The sequence below is a fragment of the Pogoniulus pusillus genome, chromosome 39, assembly GCF_015220805.1.
Source record: "Pogoniulus pusillus isolate bPogPus1 chromosome 39, bPogPus1.pri, whole genome shotgun sequence".
NCBI classification, from domain to species: Eukaryota; Metazoa; Chordata; class Aves; order Piciformes; family Lybiidae; genus Pogoniulus; species Pogoniulus pusillus.
This window is the reverse complement of record NC_087302.1, coordinates 3,847,264-3,864,606: the sequence shown is the minus strand read 5'-3', so window position 1 is coordinate 3,864,606 and position 17,343 is coordinate 3,847,264. Positions and strand designations below refer to the sequence as shown.

The following is a 17,343-nucleotide window of genomic DNA, read 5'->3' as shown; positions in this document are numbered from 1 at the left end:
CACTCTGGGCAGCTGCTGGTTGTGGCCAGCCCAGCAGTGCTGGGGACACTCTGGGCAGCTGCTGGTTGTGGCCAGCCCAGCAGTGCTGGGGACACTCTGGGCAGCTGCTGGTTGTGGCCAGCCCAGCAGTGCTGGGGACACTCTGGGCAGCTGCTGGTTGTGGCCAGCCCAGCACTGCTGGGGACACTCTGGGCAGCTGCTGGCTGTGGCTGGGGACACTCTGGTGTCCCAGTCCGGTCCCCACGTGCCTCCACAGCCCCGTGCCTCCCGGAGCTATTCCCACCAGACCGCTTTACCCACCCCAGGAGTTCAAAATAGAAGCATGAGCCCTGACTCACACTTCCCACCCTCCTTCCAAGCCTGCAGCAGAGACCGAAGCAGGCAGCTCCGTGCCCTCCTCTGCCTGTCCCGTCCTGCCCTGCCCTGCCCTGCCGTGCCCTGCCTGCCACCCGCTCCCGCAGCACCCCGGCCGGACACAAGGAGCCAGCAAGCAGCAGCAGCTGCCTCTGCCACTTTCCCAGCCCGAGAACCAATTTTCTCCTAGTCATGTAGAGGCAAGTGAAAGGTTTCAGCTCACGGAGGAGCTTCCCAACCCACCTCTGCTGTGCCAGCACGGAGCGTGCCCGTGGGACTCATTCAGCGAGCGCCAGAGACGCAGGTACCCAAAGTCCCCCTAAAGTCTTTCTGCCCATCTGATCCTGCCCCCAGCACAAGTCTTATCCTAACCCACACATCTGCCAGGACCTACCTCCATTGCGGGCAGGGCTCGAGTCCCCCAGGACTAGTCGGTGCGGGCTGCTCGGCCGTGTCCCCGCGGTGTCCCCAAGCCTGGCAGCGCCGGGAGGGCAGCGCCGGCTGCCATGGCAGGGTGCCTGGCCGAGGGGCAGAGTGGCAGCTGACGGCAGCTAAGTTCTGGGGGAGCAGTGGGGAGGGAAGGAAGGAAGGAAGGAAGGAAGGAAGGAAGGAAGGAAGGAAGGAAGGAAGGAAGGAAGGAAGGAAGGAAGGAAGGAAGGAAGGAAGGAAGGAAGGAAGGAAGGAAGGAAGGAAGGAGGGAAGGAAGGAAGGAGGGAAGGAGGGAAGGAAGGAGGGAAGGAGGGAAGGAAGGAGGGAAGGAGGGAAGGAGGGAAGGAAGGAGGGAAGGAGGGAGGGAAGGAAGGAAGGAGGGAGGGAAGGAAGGAAGGAGGGAAGGAAGGAGGGAAAGGGGTGCTGAACCCTCTAGCAGTCCCCCATCAGGGCTGGCCCCGTGCCCCCTGGGTGCTCCCTGCCGAAGGCGCAGGGCTGGAGCCTGGCTGCAGCAGGATTGCAGACTCAGGAGATCTGCAGGAGCTGTTTACAGCTTTCAGCCTCTGGAGCTTTCAGGGCTGAAATGCAACCCCCCCCCCTCTCCCCAAGCAGGGCCCCGTGGCGGGAGATTCGCACGCCTCCAGCTCCATACGCTGCCTCTGCCCTGACGCGGAGGGTCGGGACAGGCTGGGCACAGGCTGCTGTCATCTGCTGTGTCACGTAGCAGGACGTAAAGCCCAGCAGAGGCTGAGGGAAGCAGGCACAAAGCAAAATCCCTGGCAGGACCAGAGCACGGAGGGGAAAAAAACCCAGAGGCACCAAACACGTAGCTGGGAAAGCCTGATGAGGGAGCTAAGCACAGAGACTCAGCCACCCGTGGCAGGACCAGAGAGTGCCCTGGAAATGGAGCTTGCTTTGGGCACGATGCTGCACCTCTGAGCCATGGTGCACAGCCAGCACTGCCCATACTGGAGCTAGTTCTGCCTGGGTTTAGCAGCTGAGCCATGGTGCACAGCCAGCACTACCCATACTGGAGCTAGTTCTGCCTGGGTTTAGCAGCTGAGCCATGGTGCACAGCCAGCACTGCCCATACTGGAGCTAGTTCTGCCTGGGTTTAGCAGCTGAGCCATGGTGCACAGCCAGCACTACCCATACTGGAGCTAGTTCTGCCTGGGTTTAGCAGCTGAGCCATGGTGCACAGCCAGCACTACCCATACTGGAGCTAGTTCTGCCTGGGTTTAGCAGCTGAGCCATGGTGCACAGCCAGCACTACCCATACTGGAGCTAGTTCTGCTTGGGTTTAGCAGCTGAGCCATGGTGCACAGCCAGCACTGCCCATACTGGAGTTAGTTCTGCCTGGGTTTAGCAGCTGAGCCATGGTGCACAGCCAGCACTGCCCATACTGGAGCTAGTTCTGCCTGGGTTTAGCAGCTGAGCCATGGTGCACAGCCAGCACTGCCCATACTGGAGCTAGTTCTGCCTGGGTTTAGCAGCTGAGCCATGGTGCACAGCCAGCACTGCCCATTCTGCAGCTAGTTCTGCCTGGGTTTAGCAGCTGAGCCATGGTGCACAGCCAGCACTGCCCATTCTGCAGCTAGTTCTGCCTGGGTTCAGCAGCTGAGCCATGGTGCACAGCCAGCACTGCCCATTCTGCAGCTAGTTCTGCCTGGGTTTAGCAGCTGAGCCATGGTGCACAGCCAGCACTGCCCATTCTGCAGCTAGTTCTGCCTGGGTTCAGCAGCTGAGCCATGGTGCACAGCCAGCACTACTCACACTGGAGCTAGTTCTGCCTGGGTTTAGCAGCTGAGCCATGGTGCACAGCCAGCACTACCCATACTGGAGCTAGTTCTGCCTGGGTTTAGCAGCTGAGCCATGGTGCACAGCCAGCACTACTCATACTGGAGCTAGTTCTGCCTGGGTTCAGCAGCTGGGAAGGGCAGCACAAAAATGCTTGCACTGGGTTGGAGCCTGGTCCAGATGGTTTGAGGAGTGCTGCCAACCTGCTTGCAGCGTGGAGAAGGCTGGGGAAGGTGGCACTGACCCAGTTCTGCCACGGGGGAACATGTCATGCTTGGGAAACATCCACTCAAGTGACCAGGTACCAGAGACTTCAGGGGCAACTAAAAAGACATCAAATGGGATGTCTGAGCAGCAGTTGGAGGCAGTCTAGAGTCACCTCCCAGGTGGTCAGAGACCAAAGTGGAAGTCCTGGGTGAGAAAGGAGACCCAAGAGACCCACAGCTTGTGTGTTGGACTCAGGCCTGCTCCATGGGAGCTGCACAGAGCAGGGTTTATGTGGCCAGCACTGCAGGATCAGGGCTGGATAAGAGAGATTGAGTGAAGCAGGGTTCAAGCCCACAGCCTTACCCTCTGCTGAACCAAAGCTCTCAAAATGCCTGGGCTGATGCTGAAACCTCAAACCAGCTGTGGCTGCAGAGCAGGGAGCAGCTGTGCAGCTGCAGACAACAGGATCAATGAGCAAAGGCTCATTTGCAGCTCTCTGCTTTAGTTACTGCTGACAGAGAAGCAACAAGGCAGCAGCTTAGCAAGTCTGTTCTGAAGGGTGCAGGCTGGACCAAGCAGCTGATCATGACCTAGATGCATGTTTAATGGAGAAGACCATGCTGCTCCCACAGCTGAGACATTCCCATCATCTCTTGGGCTGTCCTTGTGTCAGCCATGGGCTTCCTGCCTTGAATCCTTGAGCCTGGCACTGACAGATCCTGTTGGACCTGCACTGGTGCCTATGCTTGCATGCCCATGCACTCCTGGGTGCCAGAAGCAGGCAGAGGGCAGAGCTGGAGCTGTCAGACATGGCCCAAGCTGTGATGTGAAGCAAACAAAGAACGGTTCAGAACCAATAACTAAAATCCTTGACCCAGTCTAACCCAAGTTCCTGCTGCTGTGGCACTGGCACTAATGCCCAGGCTATCCCCAGCCATGCCACTGTGGCTGGCAGGTGTTTATGGGAGCAAGGGACAGGCTGAATGGATCACAGCTCACCGGGGCTGCCTTCCAAAACCAGTCTTGGCTGCTGACCCCGCGATAGGAAAGCAGAGCTGGAGGGACCCAGCTGGTCCCCACACCCCAACCTGGGGATGGCACAGCCCTGTGCCCACCTGAGCATCCCATGTAACCCCTAGGGGAGTTGCTTCTACACCCAGAGCGTTCAGCAGCTCCCTCCTTTCTCAGGCGGTCCTCTCAGGAGGGCAGGAACTTGCAGGCAAAAGCCTTCCCAACCCATCTGGCTGCACATTCGTGTGAGCAACCTCTGCATGTGCCAGCACTGAGCCCCCTCCCTGCATGCTCACCCACTGTCTGCAGGCACTGCCCATGGGCTGTGGCACCAGCCACAGCGAAGGGCACAGAGAAGAGCAGATTCCTTAGTAAGTTAAACCCACCAGGAGCAAAACATAGAATCACAGCATCAGAGAATCACAGCATCAGAGAAGCACAGCATCAGAGAAGCACAGCATCAGAGAAGCACAGCATCAGAGAAGCACAGCATCAGAGAATCAGTCAGGGTCAGAAGGGACCACAAGGATCATCTAGATCCAACCCCCCTGCCATGGGCAGGGACACCCTACTCTAGATCAGGACCCAGCTGTGCCTACCATGTGGTGCTCAGCCATGCTGGGAAGGGGTGAGGAAGGAGCAGGCTCTCCTCCTAGTGCCACACTGATGCTGGGGTCCCCACCCAAATGCTGCCCGTGGGGGACTGCTGCTGGCAGCACAGTCAGCGCCTTGCTGCTGTGGGTAGGAGCTGCTCCTCCACTGTCCCTCTGATCCCAGCCAGCTGCCCCAGGAAGGGTGGGTTTTGCAGGCTGGCACAGCCCCAGGCTGTGGGTGGCTGTGGGCAGGTCACTGAGGGAAGTTCATCTCTGGTTTAACATCTCCCATAGCATCACTTCTCCTTTTAGCACAGGAGTCAGAGGTCCCTTCCCATCGCTCTTCCGTCACCTCAGCAGGGCAGGAAAACTCCCCAGCTGCATGTGGCCTTCTGGAAAACACCCTCCCTGCTCCCACCTCAGCTTTCCATTTCCCTCCTAAAGGGCTGGGGCCAGCCCTGAAGCCCATCTGTCTCCTAGGCTTAGCCCTGCTTTTGCACTGCCACTTGGTCCTCCCAGACGGTGCTTAATTGTTCCTCCTGAGCTCTTCTCAGCTCCAGGCAGCCCCCCACAAACCCTGCCTGACCTCCTGGGCTGTCTCTGGCCTTTGGGAGAGACAAAGGAGCATGGATTTACCCAGAGGAGGCTGAAGAAGAAGATTTGAAGAACACCAGGATGCTCAGGATGAGGCATTGCAGGCAGGCTGCAACAACAAGGACCTGGAGAGCATTCTTGTCTTTCCTGGGGACCTCAAAGCCTCTCCATGGGTAGGAAGCAGCCTGCCCTCTGCTCCCCAGCACAAGGGTAGCCTTAGCAAATAACTTCAGAAGCAAGAATGCCACCTAGTAATGCCCCAGCAGAGCAAGGTGGAGCAGTGGTGCAGCATCTCCCCTCTTGAAGGCACTGCCACCCTTCCATGCAGTGCAGAACCCTCACCAGCACAGGGAACGTGGGGGCTCCCCAAGGAGGCTGGTGGTGGACTTGTCTTCACTCTCAGCACCAGCTCAGCTTTAGAGGTAATTAATCCACTGCTTGGGAAAGCAGCAGCTACACTCTTCAGGCCTGCCTGTAACTTAAAAGCAAATCAATCCCAGCTCCCAGGCAAAGGAATTCCCTGGATAGAGACAAAATCACAGCATGCTCAGTGTGTGCCGGTGCTGAGTGGTGCAGAATCTGGCCCTGAATGCTCACAGACTTCCAGTCCAAGCATCTCAGCCAAACAGGTGCTAATCCACAAAGGAGGAAGAGCAGCTGAGCTGCACTGAGCATCCTCAAGCAGGCTGGGAAGGCTGCAATGGATGACCAAGAAGCAGGCTGCTGATACAGGTAAAGCTCTGCAGGCTCAGTGCTCCTCAGCCTCACCTTCCCAGGTGCTTTTGGTGCCCAGAGCTTCTTGGCTGAGACCTCAACCCCTGCCAGCAGCACCCACACAGCCCAGCAGCAGCCTGACTTTCGCCTGCAGCTACCACCTTGCTCCTCACCTCTTACTCCTTGCCTTGCCTATGCCTAGCAGCAGGAGAGGGAGCAGAGAGGAAGTACTTACAAAGACACCCAGCAGAGAATTTAAGAGCAATATCCTTTTCCCAGGACAAGAGTCAGGAGGATGTGGCTCTGGCATGAGGGTGCCCTGGTCGCTCCTGCCGGTGCTCCGGGAGGCAGCCAGATCCTCTCCCTCCGTCATGGCTGTGGTGAAGGAGTTGAAGAGCCAGAGGACTGCAGGATGTGTGTGTGCAGAGGAGGCTCTAGGAGGCTTTGAAGCAGCCAAGAACAAGCAGCACAGGCTGGTGAGCAGGGAGGGAGCCCATGGCGGGGGGGGGGAAGTGGAGCAGGAACAGGCTGGGAGCTGCTCCTCCGACTGTGCTGGGAGAACAAACAGCCCCACCAAGTGCTGCCTTCCAGCTGCCTTCGAGTGCTGCAGGGAACAAGTACAGGAGCTGCCCTGCTTCCCTGGTCCCCAGTCTGAGCTGGGATGGTGCCACCACCCCCTTCAGGGCACAAGGGACAGTCCCTAAAGTGGAGGCTGTGGGGGTCCAATTAGGAAATGCTGAGAGTCAGAGGGTGTGGACAGGCAGAAGGGCACTGGGGAGGCTCTGGGTGGAAGGAAAGTGGTCGTGTGGGAGCAGACAGGCAGATCCTGGGATCCATCCCTGCTGCCTGCCCTGAACTGGCTGTCTCCCAGTGCCTTCCAGTGCTTCAGTGCCTGCCCACACCCTGTGAATCCCAACATTTCCTAACGGGGCACCACATCCTCCCCTTCAGGGACTGTCCCATGTGCCCTGGGCTTGCAGGTCACCAAGAGGGCTACCTCTGCAGAGATGATTCGATGGCCACTCCTCATGGCTGAAGCTACTCAGGGCCCTGCCTGCACTTGGAGAGCCCTTGGAACAAGTTCCAGCAGTTCTCCCTGGAGGGAGTAGCTTTGGGAGCTCCCAGAACAGTGCTGCTGCTTCACTTGCTGGGTGACACAGCCTTAAAGCCACCAGCAGGACACCCAGCCCACGCTGCAGCTGGGGTTCCACACCAGCTTGGGCAGCTGGGGGGTGGATTTTTGGCAGCTTTTGTTTGAAGGGGAGGGCAGAAGAGGCTGAGCTCAGCTGCAGCAAGGTGAAGAGGCACAAGACAGGACCTTGCATTGTTCATCCTGACTCAGGAGCCAGATCCTGCTCTCAGCTACAACCCAACCACCTGCCTGAAGAGGAGAGATCAGGGTATGAATGTGAACCTCTGCTACTCAAATCCTGCCTTGGGCATCCACCCCACACATCATAGAATGAAAGAGACCTCTGGAGATCATCCAGTCCAACCTCTCTGCCAGAGCAGGGCTGCCCAGGTTGGGTTATAAGCAGAGAACTGGCAAATTGGTTTGGTTGGAAGAGACCTTTAAGATCATTGAGTCCAACTTAAGACCACCATGGCCATAAAACCATGTCCCAAAGTGCCATGGGCTCACACTGCTTGAACACCTTCAGGTTACACAGGATGGCACTCAGGCAGGTTTTGAATGACTGCAGAGATGGAGACTCCACAACCTCTCTGGGCAGCTTGTTCCAGTGCTCCACCACCCTCAACATAAACAAGTTCCTCCTCACCTTTAGATGGAATTTCTTATGTTCAAGTTTTTGCCTGTCCCTGGGCACCACTGATAAAAGCCTGGGCCCATCCTGGTGCTGGAAGGTGTTTGGAGAAGGGCAGCAAGGCTGGGGAGGGGCCTGGAGCAGAGCCCTGTGAGGAGAGGCTGAGGGAGCTGGGGGGGTGCAGCCTGCAGCAGAGGAGGCTCAGGGCAGAGCTCATTGCTGCCTGCAGCTGCCTGCAGGGAGGCTGTAGCCAGGTGGGGTTGGGCTCTGCTGCCAGGCAGCCAGAGACAGAAGAAGGGGACAGAGGCTCAAGCTGTGCCAGGGCAGGTCTAGGCTGGATGTTGTTAGGAAGTTGTTGTCAGAGAGAGTGATTGGCACTGGAGTGGGCTGCCCAGGGAGGTGGTGGAGTGGCTGTGGCTGGAGGTGTTGCAGCCAAGCCTGGCTGGGGCACTTAGTGCCATGGTGTGGTTGGTTGGGCAGGGCTGGGTGCTAGGTTGGGCTGGCTGAGCTTGGAGCTCTCTTCCAACCTGCTTCATTCTATGAGGACACAGCCTCAAGCTGTGCCAGGGCAGGTTCAGGCTGGATGTTAGGAAGCTCTTCACAGCAAGAGTGATTGGCATTGGAATGGGCTGCCCAGGGAGGTGATGAAGTCCCCATCCCTTGAGGTGTTTAAGAAGAGGCTGCATGAGGCACTCAGTGCCATGGTTTAGTTGATCAAAAGGTGTTAGGTGATAGATTGGACTCAGTGATCTCAAAAGTCTTTTCCAACCTGGTTAATTCTGTGATTTTGTGATTCCTGCCACCCACCCTTTAAGTATTACATCAGCATTGATCAGCTCTCCCCTCAGCCTTCTCTTTCCCAGGTTTAAAAAGGCCCTAGCAGGTCCCTCAGGCTTTCACTCGACCCAGCTCGACTGCCTGCAGGGAACGGGAGCTGCTGGTGGGCTGGCAACAACAGCCATATGTCAGCGAAGGCTGAGGAACACGGTGTCTTCTGCTGGGGGGGTGAATCAGTGTGAGAGCCTGACATTCTTCTCCTCCTGCCTTAATTAAGCAGCAATCTCGGCTGCCTTTGTCTTCACAGCTATTATCTTGCCTCTTCCCATAGCGCTCCTCAAAAGCACCATCCCGATGGGAGCCAGGGAACGACTTCCCCCCCCCCCCCCCCCCACCACTCGCACCAGGAGATGGAGGCAGAGAGGTGGGAACTGACCTGGGCACCGAGGCTCTCACATCTCCACTTCTGCGATGCCAGGTGGGTGCTCAGTTTGCAGCCAAGGACAGCATTTCCCCCCACCTCGCCCCCAAACTGCATATTGCATGCAGTGATTTGATAGAGCTGTGTGACTGTGGGGCAGTTGTTGTCCAGCCATGGGCAGGAGAGGGCTCAGGAAGTGCTGAGCTCAAGTGGAAGGTTAGGATGGCCTTAGAGAAGGGTGTAGCAAATGCAGACAGCTGTAAGACTGGAGTCTGTGGTTTTCACACTGTGGTCTGTGGTGCACACAGAGGGCAAGGGGCTGCCCAGCCACGGGGCTGCAGGGAGGGCAGCTTTACACCAGTCCTCTCCCTGATCACTTCCTCCAGCACTGCTGGCACAATTTAGCTCCTTCCTCTAGGGTCTGACCACCAGAACTTGTTTGGAGTTTGGGTGGGAGGGCAAGACCTGCTCTGCCTCCATCAGCAAATCCTCCTAAGGAGCTGCTAGAGACTTCAGCAGAAGCATGGAAGTGTTGCCTCTGGTTCCCAGCTGGGGAAAATGAGATAGGGAGCAAAGGAAAACTCTGGGAATTCCCTGCCTGGGCATCTCCTGCTTGGGGTAGATGTGGGGACAACAACCAAAAGCAGTGAGATGTGAAGGTCCTGTGGCCCCCTAGCTCAGCACCTCCAGAAAGCAGCTCAGCAGCTTCTGGTTTTAGGACCCCCAGCCCCAGCTCCACAAGCACTACAGCTCCCACTTCAAGGGAGTTTTAGAGGCAGCCAAGCATCACCAGCATCCCACCAGCTGAGCCACTCCAGTGTGCCCAGCTGACCTCCCCTGCCACCCCCACATCCTCACCCACTGCAGGGAGGAAGGACACTCAGTAAGCACCATGGAGCAAATCTGCCTTCCTACCAGCAAGTCCCCAGAGCATCTCCCCTCCAAGCTGGAGCAGGGCTGGGGCTGCTCAGCATGCCAAGGGGCCACACTGGATCCAGAGAGTCACAGAGTCTCTATCCCCATCCCTGTCCTGGCTGTCAACTAAGACTAGTTCTGGCTTAACTGGAGCCACAGCAGATGAGACACCACAGCAGATGAGACACCACATCCCCCACCCTGAAACCAAAGGGGCCAGTGGGGCCAGAGGGAGTCAGGGCCAAGCTGGACATGCCACAGCCCAAAAAAGAAGGCAGATGCCTGGGCAGGGGAGGTGAACTTTGCCTGGTGGTCCCAAAGGGCTGAGCTGTCCTGCAGCCTCCTGGCCACCACTCACCCAAAGCCCTCCTTGCCCACAGGCTGGGATGGATGCTCAGATTGCTCAGAGCTGTCCTGCAGCCTCCTGGCCACCACTCACCCAAAGCCCTCCATGCCCACAGGCCACAGCAGCCCTGGGATGGGTGCTCAGAAACTGCTGGTTTCTCACTCCCTGTAATCCCTCAGGCCCTGACATAGTCACTGACCCAGCCAGCAGCTAAATTTAGCATGATGAATCCTGCCCTGTGTTGGGAGCAGCAGGATGGTGGGGATGGGACTATAGGCACAAGTCCCCACCCTGCAAGGCAGAGCTGCAGAATGGCCTGGGTCACCTCCTGCACAGACTATGAGGCAAGGAGCAGGGAAACAGCACACATGGGCTATGAGCCCACCAGGAGGTGCAAGCTTAAAGCTGCGAGGTGGCAGAGTCCCTCTGCTCCCCTCATTCCTCTCATGTGTCTCATGGGAGAGGCATCTGTGCCAGGGGGCAGGGGAAGGTGGCTGCAGGGGAGGCGTGGGGCCAGCAGGCAGCTGGTGCTGTCACTTGCCAAGGGACACTGAGAGCAGAGGAGCAGGAAGAGCCCAGGCAGGTTCTGACCCTTTGCACCCCTGCTCCATGGGTCCACACAGGGGCACAGTGCACACTGCACTCGTGACACTTGTGAGGGGCTCCTGGAGGGATGCTGGGGAGAAGCTGGGTGGGCACAGACAGGCACAGATGCTGGGACAGACGGACAGACAGTGGGACAGACACAGAGACGGACAGGCAGACAGCCGGATGGGCATGGACAGACAGAGAGGGGCACTGCCAGCCGGACAGACAGACAGGAGCACCAGCAGCCAGACCGACATGGACGGACAGACAGGGGCACCGCCAGCTGGACAGACAGGGGCACTGCCAGCCGGACTAACACAGATGGACAGACAGACAGGGGCACGGCAAGCCGGACAGACAGGGAGGGGCACCGCAGCTGGACTGACGCAGACAGACGGACGGACAGGGTCCCCGCCAGCCGGCCGGCCGGCCAGGCAGGGGCACCGCAGGCAGGGGACGGACGGACAGGCAGGCAGGGGCACCGCAGCCGGACGGACGGACGGACAGGCAGGGGCACGGCAGCCGGACGGACGGACGGACAGGCAGGGGCACCGCAGGCAGGGGACGGACGGACAGGCAGGCAGGGGCACCGCAGCCGGACGGACGGACGGACGGACGGACAGGCAGGCAGGGGCACGGCAGCCGGACGGACGGACAGGCAGGCAGGGGCACGGCAGCCGGACGGACGGACGGACAGGCAGGCAGGGGCACCGCAGCCGGACGGACGGACAGGCAGGCAGGGGCACCGCAGCCGGACGGACGGACGGACAGGCAGGCAGGCAGGGGCACGGCAGCCGGACGGACGGACGGACGGACGGACGGACGGACAGGCAGGCAGGCAGGGGCACGGCAGCCGGACGGACGGACGGACGGACGGACGGACGGACAGGCAGGCAGGCAGGGGCACGGCAGCCGGACGGACGGACAGGCAGGCAGGGGCAGGGCGAGCCCGCGTCGCACGCCGGCGCGGTAAGGCTGCCCTCTAGCGGCCAGCAGTGCCCCTGCAGCCCGCCGGTGCGAGCTCCCTCCCGCCCGCCTGGGGTTTCGGGGGGCTTTAAGGGGGTGTCCCCCCCCTGCCCCAGCAGAGGCTCACCTGGACGTGGACCATGCCGCAGTCCCCGCACGCATCGGCGCAGCTCCCCGGCAGCACCAGGCACAAAACCCCGCGGCCGCTCCGGTCCAGCTCTGGCCAGCCCACGGGAGGGGACGAGGATCCCCCCGGGATGCTCTGCCCCGCCAGCACTGGCACTCGGTGACCCCACTTGTCCCGGGGCTTCAGGGTCCGTGGGTGACCCCTCAAGCCGGCGGCGCTGGGCCCCCGCTGGCCGCGGCAGCTGGCAGTGCCCGGGTAATGCCCGTGTGCCCGCCCCCGGGCCGGCGCTGGCGGGTCACCAGCGGCAGATTAGCGAGCTCAGGGCAACGCTCTCCAGCACGGTGCCAGCGCCACGCACGGTCCCTGCCTGCTGCCTCCCCCTGCCGCTGCCACCGCTGCTGTCACATGTGCCACCCTGCCTGCGTGCCAGCTGCGGCTTGTGTGAGACGAGACAGGTGGGGAGGCAGTGGGACAGGCTGCCCAGGGCAGGCTGGGGGTGCCCCCTCCCCAGAGGCGTTTTAAGGACAGGTTGGGTGAGAGGCAACCTGCTCTAGTGGGAGGTGTCCCTGCCCAGGGCAGGGGGTTGGAGTTGGATGATCTCGAAGGTCCCTTCAAGCCAAACCATACTGTGGTGTGGAGGGGCTGGCAGAGCCCCCAGCCAGACTGGTGCCCAAACTGGGCCATAGCCCTGCCTGCCTCCTCTAGTCCTCCTGGTGCCATGGTCTGGTTGACTGGATAGGGCTGGGTGCTAGGTTGGACTGGATCACAGTGTCACAGCATCACCAAGGTTGGAAGAGACCTCACAGATCATCAAGTCCAACCCTTTAGCACAGAGCTCAAGGCCAGACCATGGCACCAAGTGCCACGTCCAGTCCTGCCTTGAACAGCTCCAGGGACGGCGACTCCACCACCTCCCCGGGCAGCCCATTCCAGTGCCCAATGACTCTCTCAGGGAAGAACTTTCTCCTCACCTCCAGCCTAAATCTCCCCTGGCACAGCCTGAGGCTGTGTCCTCTCGTTCTGGTGCTGGCCACCTGAGAGAAGAGAGCAACCTCCCCCTGGCCACAACCACCCCTCAGGTAGTTGTAGGCAGCAATAAGGTCTCCCCTGAGCCTCCTCTTCTCCAGGCTAAACAATGATGATCTTGGAGGTCTCTTCCAACCTGCTTGATTCTATGATTCTATGATCTGCTTCTTCCCACCACAGCACCCTGGCATTTGCTTCCTGGGGATGCTCAGAGTGTGTGTGTGTGTGTAGAAACCATGTGTGCCTGGCCCCAGGAGGGTGGCCCACTGCCAGTGGGCACTGCAGGGCAAGCAACTGGGGCAAATCTGTGCTCTAGATTCCATAGTCCTGCTCTGGCAGGGGGGGTTGGACTTGGTGACCTAGGGAGGTCCCTTCCAACCACTAACATCTGTGATCTTGCAAAGTGAAGGTAGGGAAGGGAAAGGAACTGGTGTGGATAAAAGAAAGGAAGGGCAAGGAAGTGGTGCAGGTGAAGGAAGGGAAAGGAACTGGTGTGGATGAAGGTAGGGAAGGGCCAGGAACTGGTGTGGGTGAAGAGAGGGAAGGGTAAGGAACTGGTGTGGGTGAAGGTAGGGAAAGGCAAGGAACTGGCATAGATGAAGGTGAGGAAAGACAAGGAACTGGTGTGGGTGAAGGTAGAGAAGGGCCAAGAACTGGCATGGATGAAGGTAGGGAAGGGCCAAGAACTGGTGTGGGTGAGGGAAGGACAAGGAACTGGCGTGGATGAAGGTAGGGAAGGGCCAGGAACTGGCATGGATGAAGGTAGGAAAGGACAAGGAACTGGAAGGGATGAAGATAGGGAAGGGCCAGGAACTAGTGTGGATGAAGGTAGGGAAGGGCCAGGAACTAGTGTGGATGAAGGTAGGGAAGGGCAAGGAACTCAAAGTGGATAAGGGCAAAAAAGGGAAAGCCAAAAAAGAAACCAAAAGGGAAAAGCAAAAAGGGAAAGCAAAAAGGGCAAGGCAGACTCGATAGGTGTTCAGAAAGCCTTTGCTGAGGCTGAGCAATCCCAGGAGGGATGGATCCAGGCAGTGCTCAGCCCTTTGCACAACAGATGGAAAACTCTGCAGGAATTATTATTCCTGGGGAAAATGCCTCTTTCCCAGGAGGCCTTTGCACCTCTGGGGTGGTGCCTTCTAAACCGAGGGTGAAATGGGGAGGAGGTGTCTGAGCCCAGCAGGAGAAGGCAGAGGTGATGTGAAGGGACTGCTGGGGTCTGGCCCAGCAGGAGAAGGCAGAGGTGATGTGAAGAGGCTGCTGGGGTCTGGCCCAGCAAGGGAAGGCAGAGGTGATGTGAAGAGGCTGCTGGGGTCTGGCCAAAGTGTGCTGGGTGTGCTGGAAGCCCACCAGGACAGCTGCTCCTGCCATGCACTGAAGCATGCAGCTGGTTTGCTGAGGGCAAATCACCAGGTTGGTGATGGCAGCAGGCTGGGTATGGTGAGGGCAGCAGGCTGGTTTGGTTTGGGCAGCAGGCTGGGTATGGTGAGGGCGGCAGGCTGGGTATGGTGAGGGCAGCAGGCTGGGTATGGTGAGGGCAGCAGGCTGGTTTGGTTTGGGCAGCAGGCTGGGTATGGTGAGAGCAGCAGGCTGGGTATGGTGAGGGTAGCAGGCTGGGTATGGTGAGGGCAGCAGGCTGGGTATGGTGAGGGCAGCAGGCTGGTTTGGTTTGGGCAGCAGGCTGGGTATGGTGAGAGCAGCAGGCTGGGTATGGTGAGGGTAGCAGGATGGGTATGGTGAGGGCAGCAGGCTGGGTTTGGTGAGGGCAGCAGGCTGGGTATGGTGAGGGTAGCAGGCTGGGTATGGTGAGGGCAGCAGGCTGGGTTTGGTGAGGGCAGGAGGCTGGTTTGGTGAAGGCAGCAGGCTGGTTTGGTGAGGGCAGCAGGCTGGGTTTGGTTTGGGCAGCAGGCTGGTTTGGTGAGGGCAGCAGGCTGGGTATGGTGAGGGCAGCAGGCTGGGTTTGGTTTGGGCAGCAGGCTGGTTTGGTTTGGGCAGCAGGCTGGGTATGGTGAGGGCAGCAGGCTGGTTTGGTTTGGGCAGCAGGCTGGGTATGGTGAGGGCAGCAGGCTGGTTTGGTTTGGGCAGCAGGCTGGGTATGGTGAGGGCAGCAGGCTGCTTTGGTTTGGGCAGCAGGCTGGGTATGGTGAGGGCAGCAGGCTGGGTTTGGTTTGGGCAGCAGGCTGGTTTGGTTTGGGCAGCAGGCTGGGTATGGTGAGGGCAGCAGGCTGGGTATGGTGAGGGCAGGAGGTTGGTTTGGTGAGGGCAGGAGGTTGGTTTGCTGAGGGCCAGGGGAAAAGAATACTGCAGGAGCAGATCACATAGCTCCTGTTTCTCTAAATAGGTTTATTATTTCCACTGCCTCACAAAGGCCTCAGTATCATCTCTCTTCTTATTAGTCTTTGTGTCATATGCAGTTAATTATTCATCCCCTACCTGGGCTCTTGGTGCTGCTCCAGGACCTGTCCTGCTTCTTGTGCCAGTGCAAACCACTCCAGCTCAAAGTGCTGGCTGTAACCCCCCCCCCCCCTCCCTCCATCAAGAGCTCAGCAGGATCAGGCTCCTTGCAAGGCCAATGCCATAGGCCAGATGGGAGGAATTTTGGCTGCAGATGTTCAAATCAACCCCCTGAATGGCTCCTGGCCCTGCTGGGACACTTGCTTTGGGGGTAGCAAGCTGGTGGGGTGCAGTAGGACTGCTTAGGAAGAGTTGGAGCGCCCTGATTTGAACACTGAAGGGGGAAGAAGAGGACCTGGGCAGCTTTATCTTGTGAACACAACAATGTGTCTGTCCTCTGGGACCAGATTCCCACGTCCTGGGGTTGGCCCCATCCCTGCCCAGCCGTGGCAGGGGAGCAGTGCTGGCACCCACTGCAAGCTGTGAGCGTCAGCTGCAGTTCAGCACTCGCTGAAAGAGCCAAAGTGAAACCAGAAAGAAAAAGGATCTGGTTGCTCCTCTTTCCATGAGCTCAGAGGGCAACACAAGTTCCCAGGTCAGATTTCCCTCCCAGAGACTCAGTGCCAAGGAGAAGGGAGAGACTGAGCTGGAGTTGGGAGGGAGGACGTGGGAAGCATCAGCCACAGTCCCACTGCTTGGAGAGAGTGCTGGACCTGACACCTCCACTGCTATCTCACCCTGGCAGCTGTGCCCAGCCACTGCCACCTTATGATACAGTCATTTCTGGAAAAGCCAATATGCCACCACCTGAAGACCCCTGTGGAGGTGTTGGAGCCTGCTTGGTCACTTCCCCACCCTGAGCTCCCCCACTCTGATAATTCACTGCTGCTATTTTCAGGTAAATTAAGGAATAACCCCCCCCCCCCCCCCCAAACCAAGAGGATGCTTCCAGCCCTCAGGGCTGCAGAAAGTGGTTTCAGAGCACCACAGCCCCCAAGCTCCAAAGGCCAAGGGGAAGAGGTGACACAGAGACATCCCCCCCAGCACCTGGAGCAGCTCCCAGTGCTCTCCCTGAGCCGTGCTGCCAGGGGCATCTCAGCTCGATCATCATTAACTGGGCTAAATGCTAGATGAAAACATCATCCTCTGCTGCAGCCCTGCTCAGAGGGCTTGGAAAGTCACTCTGGGTGGGACCAATTGGTAGCTGTCTGGTCAAACAGAGTCCCAGCATGGTGGAGGTTGGAAGGGATCTCTGGAGATCATCCTGTCCAACCTCTCTTGCTCAGTCAGGGCACCCACAGCAGCTTGCCCAGGAGCACAATGGCCAGGGAGGGTTGGAAGCTCTGTAGAGAAGGAGACTCCACAACCTCTCTGGTCAGCCTGCTCCAGGGTTCCAGCATCCTCACACCAAACAAGTTTCTTAAGTTCAGATGGAACCTCCTGGGTTCCAGTTTGTGCCCATTGCCCCTTGTCCTGTCACTGGGCACCGCTGACAAGAGTCTGGTTCCATCCTCTTGCCCCCCAGCCTTTAGCTCTTGCTGAGCATTGCTCAGATCCCCTCTGGGGCTGCTCTTCTGCAGGCTCAACAGCCCCAAGGTTCTTCACAGAGATGTTCCAGTCCCTTAATCATCCTCATAGCCTCCTGTGGACTCTCTCCAGTAGTTCCCTGTCTCTCTTGAATTGGGGAGCTCAGACCTGGGCACAACTCTCCAGATGAGGCCTCAGCAGGGCAGAGTAGAAATGGAGAATAAACCTTATGGACATCCAGCCTGGGACCCCCCCAGACCCTGTGCTGGAGGTCCCACCTCACTGTCACAGAGCTCTTGCCACATCCCTTCCTGTTTCACTCAAATCCCCCTCTGAATCCCTGCTTCACCACTCTACAAGAGGAGCATCAACCCCAGCAGCTGTTCACCATCCTGCAGATCCCACTTCATGAGAGGATCTTCCCCCACTCCATGAGAGGAGCATCAACCCCAGCAGCTGTTCACCATCCTGCAGATCCCACTTCATGAGAGGAGCTTCCCCCACTCCATGAGAAGAGCATCAACCCCAGAAGCTGTTCAAAGGTCCCATTCCATGAGAGAAGTACCAACCCCAGCAGCTGTCACCATCCTGCAGACCTCACTCCACAAGAGAAGCACCAATCCCAGCAGCTGTCACCATCCTCCAGACCCCACACAAGAGGAGCATCAACCCCAGCAGCTGTCACCATCCTGCAGATCCCACACCACAAGAGAAGCATCAACCCCAGCAGCTGTAACCATCCTCCAGACCTCACACAAGAGGAGCATCAACCCCAGCAGCTCTCACCACCCTGC

The 17,343-nt window shown here is 58.8% G+C and overlaps 1 protein-coding gene across 4 annotated transcripts in view; it reads right to left on the bottom strand.

Moving 5' to 3' along the window:
- Positions 1 to 17,343, bottom strand: part of TMCC2 (transmembrane and coiled-coil domain family 2) — a 41,306-nt gene that overhangs the window by 11,730 nt on the left and 12,233 nt on the right. Inside the window, exon 1 of one of the 4 annotated variants that reach the window (XM_064173477.1) lies at positions 11,606 to 11,929. The exons of 2 other annotated variants lie outside the window; for them this stretch is intronic. In XM_064173477.1, coding sequence (XP_064029547.1) covers positions 11,606 to 11,620 — 15 coding nt within the window. In that variant the 5' untranslated portion in view covers positions 11,621 to 11,929. Of the gene's footprint in view, positions 1 to 748; positions 1,070 to 11,605; positions 11,930 to 17,343 lie in introns of those variants that run through there. One more of the 4 variants, XM_064173478.1, reaches the window with a different exon arrangement.